Genomic DNA, 12,196 nt, shown 5'->3' with positions numbered 1-12,196 from the left:
AATGAAAACTGCTAAAAGGGTAAAGCAGGTGAAGCACATTAATTGGATTAAAGTATATAGTCCAGAAGGTTTGCAGGGATGTTACCTTTGCTAGTTTTCTACAAGGCTCTCTGAGTTGCCCAAATAACTTTCCTGGTCATAATTCACAGCTCAGAGATGGGGTAGGAAAGAGGTATCCCAGGGGTTTTGACACCCCTTTTTATACCTTGACCTGTTTCACTGGAAAACTCCTAGTTCTGTTACAGGTAAGAGAGTTCCCTACGGTATGTGCCATCATTCCTTCATCTGAATTGCAGTTTCTAGTTTACACCTTTTGCCTGCCTGCTATTTGAGGTGTTTTCAGGGATTGGTGCAGATGCCCTTGTTTATAGCTCCTTTCTTATGTCTAAAGAACTAACCTGGGGGTGATTCTCAGACAAGTTTGCGTTGGATACAGCAAACCACAATTATATCAAGTTCTGCAATTCCAGCTACCAGGAAGCAGGAGGCAAAAAGGCCCCAATCATTAGCCAAACATAAGGATTTATTCAACCCTCCTTTCTGTTAATGATGTGGACCATTAATACACTAGCCCCAGGCTAAGAAGTCATCCACTCTATCCCTACATATACCAATTTACTGCTTTTACAGGATTACCAATTTACAGGATTGCTCCTACCTTCCTTCTACATACACTCCTCTTGACTAGCATTAACTTAAAAACTGGCAATTTAACTTGTAACTAAATGGAAGAAAGCTTTTTTGTTTGTTTATCATCTTGCCCTTGTGCCAAGTAAGTTTTCAGACTTCACCCATATTCTTTTCACTGGGGGAGTTCTGAATCAAAACAACTAAATTCTCACTATATATTTTTAAATTCTGTAAATTCCTTCATATTTTGTGTCTAAATAACATTATATAAATCCTGTCAGTTTGTTATATTGATAATTCAAAATACCTATCAGCAACAATGTCTAACAATATAGACCAAAAAAATTGCCCCAGGGATAAGGAGTTAAAAAAATCCTAGTTACAACACAGCTCTACCTCTACTCCCACAGAACCCAGATACACCCCAGCCCAGACACCTGCACTGCTTACCCTCTCCCAGAGCCCAGCTGTTGGGGGAGGGCCCAGTCCAGACACTTGGATACATGTTCTACCCTCCCAAAATCCAGGGATTGAGAGTGGGAAACATCTTGATGCTGGGTCTGGATTCATGTGCCTCCTTCCTTCAGGTGTGTTGGGAACTCTCCAGCTCTTCCCTTTCCCCACTTACCTCCAGTCTCCTAGCAGTGTCTGTCTTTGTCAGGTGGGCTCTGCCAGGTCCATCAGCCCCTAATGGTGTCCAGCAGCTCTGCATCCCATTTCAGGGTGAGGATGGGTAGGAGAAATTCTGCACAAAACATAAAATTCTGCATTGTGCTGTGTTGCACAATTCTCCCAGTACATTCTACCAGAATGGTGCTGCCATGAACTCGATTTCCTACCCCTTCTCAATAAAGAAGGGTGCTGAGGGGACAGAGTACTTCTTCCAGTAATTCATCTCTTTAACTCTTTTGAAAAGTACTGTCTTCCTGTGACTCTTATGGTACTGCTGATTTGAAAACTACCTGCCAAAGGTACATGTATTGCTAAATAAGTAAAATCTACTAGGGTCAAAGAACTTAGTTTTAATATTTTATATATGTAGTATGAGGAAGAAGATAGAGGAAAACTATTCAGTACAGTAGACTCTCAGAGGGTATGTCTATACAGCAGAGTTATTTCGAAATAACAGCCCTTATTTTGAAATAACTTTCCTAGCGTCTACACAGCCAAACTTAAATTAATTCGAAATAGTGGAGCGCTTATTTTGAATTTGGTAAATCTCATTCTACGAGGAATAACACCAAATTTGAAATAAGCGCTGTGCAGACGCTTATTTCAAAATAGGGGGCCCCCAGCCCTTCCCAGGGTGCCCTGGTCACCACTCTAGGCACAACCAGGAAAACTTCCTCTCCTCTCCTGCAGCCCTTAAAGGGGTAGACTGGCCATAGCTCCAGGCTTGCCAGCACAGAGCCAGCAGTCACTGCCCATGACCCAGTGGTCCCACCATGAGCCAGGCAGCCAGTGCCAGCCAGCCCTCCACTGCTCCCCGGGCCCAGCCCCGAGCTCCCAGTAGCCTGCCGAGGCCGGAGAAGATGGGCGCCTTCCTGGTCTAGTGCAGAGATTGTGGACCTCATTGAGGTTTGGGGGGAGGCTTTCAATGTCCACGATCTCTGCGCTAGATGGAGGAATGCGGCTGTCTACAGATGGATGGCTGCCAGCCTGGCCACCAAAGGCCACATGCGCACCCAGGAACAGGTGCACATGAAAATAAAGGAGCTGCGGCAAGCCTATGCCAGGGCCACAGGGGGTAGCTCCCAAAGAGGGGCAGACACCTGCCCCTATTTTGACGCCCTGGACCACATCCTGGGGGGCGGAGCAGTGCGCACCACCCCGGGGGTCATCGGTCCTGGAACGGAGGGCCCTGACCAGGGCATGGAGCAGGAACTGCAGGAGCTCAGAGGGAGCGTGCCATGCAGCCAGGGCCCCCGAGCCATTCCAGCAGACCCGTCACCAGCGTCATCCGGGGAGGCAACAACATGTGAGTACCATCATTGTCCCCGTATCGGGGGGTGGGGAGGGAGACCAGGGACCGCGCGCATGGCCTTGCTTACCATGGATCACGCAGCAACCTGTGCACGTGCGAGCATGTGCCATGCCACCTCTGGGCACGTGGCCCCAGCTGGCTGCCACACCAGGGCCTTGGCCTGTTAGCCACATGTGTGTGTGAAGAGAGATGACATCCTCCTGACCCTGGGGTGGGACACAGCAGGACGCCCTCCCTCCACAAGGCCATTCTACACAGAGGCAGGGGACATCTCCTCCCCACCCCACCTCACCCACACTATACACAGCACAGGGGCATGGGTGAGGTGTTGGGGCAGCTCCCACTCCCGGGGATAGCAGGACATTCCGAACATGGCCTGTGTGCAAGCACGTTGCCTCTGATGGTGCAGGGAATGGTCATCCTCACCTTGCACAGGGGGGCTGGGCTTCACCCACTGTGTCCCCAGGTATAACTGACCACTTCTCTTGTTTCTCCACAGCCGCACCATCTGCGGTGCAGGGTGCACCACCCCCCGCCTGGGACGTTCCTGTACCTGAGGGCTCTGCAGGACCACCCGTGCAGTGCACCTGGGGGCACTGCGAGCTCTGCATCACACCCTCCTGAACTGGGTGTGAGAAGACCTGGAGCTCCAGTGGGAGCAGCTTGCCCAGGGCCGTGGCATCTGCCAGCACCTTCAGACCCTGGTGCAGAATGTGCTGCCTCCTGCCCCTCCAGTGCCTGCTGCCTCCCCAGCTACCGCTCCTCCTCCCACTCCTTCTCCCCCTCCCACTTCTTCCTCCTCACCCTCTATCCCCTTCTCATCCCCCCAGGGATGCTGAAGCTCCCACACCTGTGGTGCTAGGAGACAGTTGGCCTGGCAAGACCCCCATCCCTGAGCTTCCCTTCCCCCTTCTTTCCCTTGCTTCCCCCTTCCAGCTCCCTCCTTCCAAGTTTCCCCCTCCCCTCTCCCACCCTCTCTCCTCTCTTCCCCAGTCTCACCAGAGTTTGATTCCCCCTCCCCCGTTTTGTTAAATAAAGACAGTTCGTGTTTATGAAAAAATGTGAATTTTATTTGATATCATTGAAGTAGACAAGCAAGCAGCGAAACCTGAGAACCGGCTGTTTGGGGCGGGAGCGGGCCTTTAAGCACAGACCTCAGTTACCTTGTGTGGCTGCTGCCTGAGGCTAAGTCCTAACCTGGTGCCCTGCCAGAACTGGTTCCGGCTGGCCTTAAATGTGATTCACAGTCCACTCAGTGTGGATGCACTATTTCAAAATAGCAAAACGCTATTTTGAAATGCATTTTGTGTATAGGCATGTTATTTCAAAATAACTCATTTCAAATTAACTATTTCGAAATAATATATTTCAAAATAACGCTGTAGTGTAGACACACCCATAGTTACCAATACCAGAGTTAAGAACAGACCAGTCAAACTAGAGCTTAAACAAAAGGAGGTAGCTTTATTTCAAAAAGGTTTTTAAAAGATTTTCTTGTGTGACTGAACTTTCTGTTTTGAACGATAAGCTTGGAAATCTATCATGTACTTTGAAAGACAGGATTAGAATTCAGATTTTTCCTAGGGAAGGAAAAATCAAATGAACATATATAAAATGGAGAATAATTGACTAGGCATTTTCACTGCAAAAAAACATGGGGGAGAGTAGTGGATCATGCATTTGAAAGTGAGTCAGTGTGATCATATTTTAAATAGCTAATGTTCTGGGGATGTATTTACAAGTGTCACATAAGCTACAAGACGTAGTTGTTCTACTTGGCACTGGTGAGTCCTCAGCTGTAGTATTGTTTTGAATGCCAGACTTAAAGGTGTAGATAAATTGGAGAGCAACAAAAATGACAAAAGGTTTAGAAAGCATGACCGATGAAGAAAGAGTTAAAAAACCCTACCAAAACACTGTATATTAGTTTTGAGGGATGGAGTGGTAGGCCTTTATTACAGCTTTCAACTGTGGAAAATCTTGTATGAAAGATCCCGATTGATGGTTTTCCATGCCCGCTGAAGATAAACCAAGATATAGTGGGCTTAATCTGTAATAAAGCAGAATTAGATGTTAGAAAGAACTTTCGAATGATAAGGAAACTTATATTCTAGAATAGCTAACCAAGAGAAATTGTGGAATCTCCTTTTGTTGGAGGTTTTTAAGAGCAGATTGGACAAACAGCTGTCAAGGAAGGTCTAGTTGTACTTAGTTTCTCAGCACAGGGGGATGGACTATAGATGACATTTTTAAGTCCCTTTCTGCCTTGCACTGATAACATTTTATAATATTTTTCTTTCTTTTAGGGCAGCTTTGCCGAAAACCTTTCATTTCTTCTTGAAGCTTTAAAGAAAGGTAAATATTTTGGACTCAGTGAGTTTTAACAAACTTTCACCCAAATGCTGTAGAGAATTCAAAGATTACCTCATGCTCTATATAGCGGTACTTCAGGCCCAGGCACCAGATGTGGCCCTCAGTTTGCCTTGATCCAGCCCCCAAGGCTCAGGGTCCCCCCTCCTCCCACCCAGCACTGGCACTTCATGTTGGCACTTCAACCCCTTCCCCCCTCCCCCCACTGTTCAACCATGGGGCTGGAGCACACAAAATCTACTAGGATGTGCCATCCTAGGCTCTGCTGTGAGAGGGGAATGTGTCTTTTTCCTTCGCTGTTGGGGGCCATGTTAGTGAGAGCGATTTTTCTTCACTTGTGTGTGGCCCCCAACTAATTTTATTGTGGGTCATTGGCCTCTGACCCAAAAAAGGTTCCCCACCTCATACAAGGCATTTCTGCATGAGAATGAACCATGGTTGCAAAATCAATATTGAGAACAGTACTGTGGCCATATCAAAACTAGTGACATTTGAATCAAATACTTAAGCTTAATTGACAGGATCAGCACTAAAGACTACTTCTTACTGTTTATTGAATGGCTAATGATGGCAGCTTTTAAAAAATACCAGGACAGTGTATTGACATTTTTTTTCTGTTGCTTTTTATCACTTGCTGTTTGTTTGAGGGTTTTTTTCCCTCATCGCACCCTCAGAAAATGCAGTCAGATTTTGCATATTTTTATTGTTGATCATACCAAAAGCAGATACTTGCTATACATTCAGGCCTGGAATGCAGTGGTGGATGTTAAGGATGTAATAGTATAGTTGAATAACCGATTGACTGATAAGCAAAAGCTGGCCTGCTCATGCTGGGCCTTGGAGCTCAGACACCCCACCCCCCACCCCCACTCTCCCGACAGCGGCTGCTGCCACCCTATGCTGCTGCCTCTTTATCAGAGGGAGCAGCACATGGCAACAGGCAGCTAGTCTGCGAGGGGAGCTGTTTTTTAAATTGGCTACTTTCATGGACCAGTTCCCGCCTGGCACCCCATACTGCTGCCAGTGATACAGAGGCAGGGGGCTCCTCAGAAGCGAGGCTGGAGCACACTGTCTGCTGGCCATGTCCTTGGGGACTATAGAGTAGTGGACTAACCAATAAGAATTCATGAAGTTACTCGCCTGTTCAGTTAACCGATATTTAACGTCCCTAGTGGATGTGCATCTAGATTTTTGCAATGCTTTTATCAGTCTGTTGGTGCCCATGAGGAGAACTGATATGGCCTTTTAAAATATTAAAATGATAAATGGATATCTTAATTGTCTTTTTACTTTATTTTTATTTGGAACTAAACAGTACTTTACCCTCAGCAGTACTTTAAGCTAAATAATTATAATTTACCCTAGCATTTAACAAATACATGTGAGATGAGTGCCTTATGAATAAGTAAGTATTCAATAAACAGGCTAAAATTTGAGGTCACATTAGAATAAAAGTGTGGCAAAGGTAAGAAATCGATTATGTACTTACCAGTTCAGTAATATGATGTTTTTAATTCCTGTCTTAGGTGACCGAGAGAACAGTTGTCCAGTGCTGTTTATACTGGATGAATTTGACCTCTTTGTTCATCATAAAAACCAGACATTACTGTATAACCTCTTTGATATATCCCAATCAGCACAGACTCCAGTAACTATTATTGGACTTACATGTAGACAAGTAAGATGCTTTGCTTTTTATTGTTTTATAGAGTTTATATTCCTGACATCTGTAATGTTTCATATGCTTGTCATATTTTTATTCTCAAGACTCATGACTTATAGAGAGAGCTTTGGAAATTTTTACCTCTTACATAGTGTTTTAATATTTTATTACTTTGTATCTGTACTGAAAGTGACATAAAATGCTAAATATTCAGAGCAAATGGGAACAGAAGTAGGAAAACAGGAATATGCTCCAGTAATCTTTTTAACTAAGAAAATGAAGGAAGTTCTTTCAGATTTAATAGTAAGCACATTTTTTCTTAGAACTACACCATGGAATATTTGTCTTAAAGATTAATCATCTCACCAAAACATGTACTAAAAGTTATAAAAAATAAATGACAGTGGTCAAGGCTATTAAAGCTAATTCCATAGAAACAATGGCAGTACTATATCAATTTCTCCTATGTCTTAACCAGACTCTTACTTGAGGAATAAAAGCAGCGGTCATCTCACTTAATGGACTTGTTTGTGGACAGGCTTATCTTCAGGTTATATTAGCAAACTGTCCCCCACAAATTTTTTTTTAAAATAAGCAGTAGAAATGACCTCAAACCATTTTGACACCATCTAAGAAGAATGCCCTGGCATTTCAGATGATTGGGGGAAAAACACAAACCCAAAACTGTGTATCCACTTCTATGTTCTTGAGACCTAGGGGACATAAAACAACTGAGTAGTGCTTATTGTTGGTCTCTGATTAATATAAAGAACTACTAAAATAAGTAAAACTAAATGTTTCAGGAATTACATAAATAATAGGCTCATACTCAATAGTAGTTCTGCTGCCACTCTTTTGGCTTGCCTTATTATGTTAATTTGTTTTTTGGAACTCTGCTTTTTTGTTCTATGTAGCTTCAGTTTTATTGCTTAAAAAATCTTATTCCTGAGAAGAGAGCAAAAATATGGGAGTTCTTTTACTGCTTTACCCTGCAGGGGCTATGTTAATCCATCTCTAATTTTTTTCCCACCTACAATACTATCAATTAGATATCTTTTGTGGTGCTGAAGATGATGGACTGAGTCTTCAGTTATTCGGATCAGGTCTTCTGTGATGCCCCTGGTAAACAACTAAGCCAGTCCTTGGTCAACAAATCTGATAACAGATGTGTCTCAAAAATCCACCATTTGTGGGTGCTATGCACTCTTTTTGAGTCTTATGCTTTTCTTGTAATGTCTAGATACATTGACTCTTGAAATGTTGGAGAATCTGTGCAATCATTTGCTGCCAGAGCAGTCTGTCTTGAGCTATCGTTTTCAGATCATTGAGAGATAAGCTGCATGGTTTCACATTGGCCTTTAAAATATCTTTATAACACTTATACTGATTGCCAGTAGAACATTTTCTACAAACAAGGTGGCCATAGAAGACCATCTTCAGTATCCATGTGTCATCCATTCTCATAACATTGTCCAATCCAATGAAACTGTTCATAAGCAATGCTTATGAATAGATTTAAGTGAGACTGAATTGTGAGATCCAACCCCACTCGCTTGTTTCATACTGGCCATTACACATCTTTCATTATCAAGGCTGCTGGTTTCTTCCTTCCCTCATTCCCTGTTGAGCAGGAGAAGAAACTTGGATCATGCTGCTGTTATCTTTTGTAGTACAGTACGAAGACAAATGCTTTTTAAAAAGCAAACCTTTTTCACCAATAATTGCTACTATAACGCTGCCATAATTATAAAAGAGAAGGCTTCTGATCTAGATTAATTTTAGAAGGTAAAGTATTTCAGGCTTTTTTTACATTGACTTTGTAAAATATAAGGGTTTATCATTAAAAACTAAATCTATGCATAACTACGGTATGTCTTTGTGGAATGCAAATTACAAGTTTTTAAAAGCTGGTTAAACAAACATTACTTTAAACCAGGGCTACTCAACTTTGGAAGCCCCAGGGGTCACAATGATACTCACAGCACATGCTAAGGGCCGCAACTTAAGCGTGGTTGCAAATATATATACGCAAATATATACAATTAGCTTCTTTTACACTAATGGGCATGAATACAAAGATTAAGGCAAGACTACACAATGTGCAGACCCCTTTTAAGTCAGTTATGCTGATATTAATAAAATGCAATATTTACCCGATTTCCACCCATATGCCAGCACTTTTAATGAGCAATGACAGTCCAGGAATGTAACTACTAAAATGCATATTAACAGAAAACCACTCGCTTTCGTGGCCACATGTTGAGTGCCGTGTAATCCGAAACCACACTGCAGGCTGCAAACAAATGGGCCGTGGCCACTGGTTCTAGAAGCTTTTCACTCAGAAGGGGAGTGGCTGTGGCACCCTCTGGAGTGGTGCCTGCATAGCATAGTATAAAGGGCACCACCAGCTCCCCCCACCCTCAGTTTTTTCTTACTGCCAGTGATAGTTCACGATACATTCACAGTTCTTACTAGTATTGATTAGGCTTCACTTGTATGAAACAGAGTCCTTATTAATTCAGTGTGAACAGTAATTGAGTAATTTCTGCTAAGGGCTAAGAGTTTTGTTAGTCCCCTCTGGAACTTAGTTGGGGAGCGGGACATGCCTTGATCCCCAGGTTTCAAGCCCTGCCATCACTACAAACAATCTAAGCCCATGAATGATCTGCATAGCAGTTGTCTCGGGTGCCTTGGTGATGTGCACATAAGCCACAAGTGTTGCATGTGTAAGTTCTTTAAGCCTACGATTAAGAGAGAGTGTCAGATCTCACACTCCAGCCCTGGAGCAGAAGTCCTTCTTGGCATCCAGCACCATGGTGTCTATATGTAGTTCCCCGCTGGTACAGTCAAGGAGCTGGCACTAATCCCCATCTTTAGACCCTGACCAAGAAGCTGAAAAAGGTCACTAGAGGACAATCTCCTACTTCCCACAAGGGTAAGGACAGGGCTGAGGGCAAGCTAAGATCCACATTTAGGCAGCTTATCTCCTCATTTGGGCCTCAGCTCATGTTGAGCAATGTAGCCCACCCGGTTCCTTGCCTGGATACAGAGGTGAACATTTGCCAGCTTCAGGTGCCATTGAAACCTTTCCAGGCTGCACAAAAGATCCTGACACTCACGTTCTGCTCACGTTGGCCCCAGCAATGTTCAGATCTTGGGGAAAGGTCTCCAGGCAGGCTTTACCATCTGCCCTCTCTCCAGTGGCACTGCTCTGCATTGCACGGGATGTCCTGCCACCATTCACCTGCTTGAAGCCATCATGCCTTGGAGTTAGTGAGGCATTTAGAACAGAGGTCTCTTACGTCACTAAACCCTCGGCACTGGCAGTGGGATTTGAGGTGGACTTACCCGTTACTTGGGGCAGACCCACAGAGGCACACACGTCCGAACAGGAACATTGGGACTGACCCTTGCATCACTGGAACCTTTACAGATTCTGCAAGCATTTGGAAGATGGGGCCCTCTTCAGTCACGGGACCTTTGGCACTGGCAGCAGGATTCAAGGCAGCTCGCCAGTTACATCACAAAGGATTTCAAATTGTATAATCTCTTGCATAAAGACCTGTTACGAGCAGGCAAAGTTCTCACTGTCCTCAATCATCAAAGGCCAATTGATTATAGCACAGAGCCATCTTTGGTGGTCTTGCTGGCACAAGTCTAAATCCAGGACATCTGTAGAGCTGCAAGATGGTCCTCTGTTCACACGTTTGTCTCATATCATCGCTCATCAGGTCAGAGGTGATGCTGGGTTTGGCAGAGCTGTGTTATAATCCATGCGTCAGTGAATTACATGCCTTCGTGGGTATTGCTCGGGATCACCTAATGTGGAATGGACATGAGCAAGCAAAAACGAAAGAACAGTTGTTAGCTTATCCCTTCACTATCCTTCTTCCCTTCTCACATGAACAGAGAACAAACATACCCAAAGTTCAGAGATGCAAACACTTCAGTGGTTACTGGAGTTAGCTACCACCAAGCATGAATTCAGTTTCCTTTACCATTCCTGTTCTCCTCCCCTCCCCCCCCACTCCCATTTTCTTCCTAAAATATATAGTAATATATTCAGGTATACCTTAACCGATCATTCTACTGAAATTCATCTAACCAATCATAACATATTGTGATGCGATTATCTAACTAATTATATCCCATCACCTTAATTGGTTTACACCCAGCAATAATTAATTATACAGGAGACAAACAATCAAAGAACCAGACTAAGCCATACATATAAACAATAGAGAAAATGGGAGCATAAAGACAAAGCAATAAAGAAATGCGGCTTTCACAACCCCAGATAGAGATGCTTTTGCTTTTGGGTAGTTTCTAATGGACAAATTACATGAGGTTAATATTGGACCTGTTTTAACTAAGTAGTTAATGCCAACATTTCTTCTAATATAAAGGTTCCTGTTACCTTAGTCCACTACAGTCTCTGGCAATAACTTATCTTAATTGGATTTATGAGCAAAATTATTTTTTAACAATCGTCCAAGTTCTTCAGAGAATCTCAGTAGATTTCATGGGAATAGGTTGATAGACAGTGGGTCATCAGATTGTGTATACAAGATTCAGTGTTTTGTCCTACTACTGCACTTACTTTTAATTTGTCTTTATTTCATTTTTTTTCTGGAAATGCTTTCATTCATTTTTAACAAAGCCTAAATCTTCCTGATTTCAGGGCAAGTAAAAAGGTTGGAAGTCAAGTAAACCTTCTTGGATGCAAATGGGAGTGTAGTTAGGGAAGCAGTACTTAATTTTGCTCTTAATAGACAAATGCCAATTGCCTTTTATTTCTTTTTGATGACCAGCTTTGTTACCTCTCTAGAGAAAATCTGATTATTCCTGCCGATCAAAAGCAGTCTATTTTGTGGTACACTAGAATTATTCTCCTAAAAAAGAAATGTTGACTTTTGAAATCTTTGACAAAATTAGGTTCAGCCTTCCAAAAGATGTGACACATGACAGCCATCAACTTACACGTGTATAGCCCTGGTTCAGTGGCTTAACTGTCTTGAATACAACCCAAAGGAAAAATGTGTATCCCAGCAGCTAATTACTGTGTATGATGTACTGTAGTGCATGATTTAAGTAAATGATGTGTAGTTGGGCATTTAAAAAAAAAGTTATCCATTATATTGTAAAGCATTAAGTTTGTTACTAATCAAACTTTAAATTATGAAACACAATTTATAAGCCAGTTTTTTTTATTTGTTCTGTACTTTCAGTATAGAAGACTGTTCCACTGACTATCTCCATTTTTATTTTTACAAGGATATTTTGGAACTCTTGGAAAAGAGAGTAAAGTCAAGGTTCTCCCACCGACAGATATATTTGATGAATTCGTTTGATTTTAAACAATATCTAAAAATATTTAAAGAGCAGCTATATCTACCTGCAGAGTTTTCAGACAAGACTTTCACACAGAAATGGAATAAGAATGTTCAGGTAACTTGAAACGAAGGTGATAGTAATGAAATAATTAACTTTTTTCTCATTGCAGTATTTTAAAAAAAGTTAAAAATTCATGAATTTGCTAAACTGCTGTA

The 12,196-nt window shown here is 42.7% G+C and overlaps 1 protein-coding gene across 9 annotated transcripts in view; it reads left to right on the top strand.

The window, feature by feature from the left end:
* ORC4 (origin recognition complex subunit 4) overlaps positions 1–12,196 on the top strand; it is a 77,434-nt gene that overhangs the window by 35,384 nt on the left and 29,854 nt on the right. For 8 of the 9 annotated variants that reach the window (XR_012905160.1, XR_003091649.2, XM_025191041.2 and 5 more), the window contains 4 exons: positions 1,041–1,217; positions 4,921–4,969; positions 6,511–6,662; positions 11,922–12,095. Coding sequence is in view for 7 of the 9 variants with exons in the window: in XM_025191041.2 (XP_025046826.2) it covers positions 1,041–1,217; positions 4,921–4,969; positions 6,511–6,662; positions 11,922–12,095 (552 nt within the window). In the remaining 2 variants the exon portion in view is untranslated. The remainder of the gene's footprint in view (positions 1–1,040; positions 1,218–4,920; positions 4,970–6,510; positions 6,663–11,921; positions 12,096–12,196) is intronic. The other variant, XM_014579808.3, reaches the window with a different exon arrangement.

Source organism: Pelodiscus sinensis, chromosome 7 (assembly GCF_049634645.1).
Source record: "Pelodiscus sinensis isolate JC-2024 chromosome 7, ASM4963464v1, whole genome shotgun sequence".
Classification (NCBI taxonomy): Eukaryota; Metazoa; Chordata; order Testudines; family Trionychidae; genus Pelodiscus; species Pelodiscus sinensis.
Note: the sequence above shows the minus strand (reverse complement) of the source record. Positions and strands in the feature narration are given on the sequence as shown.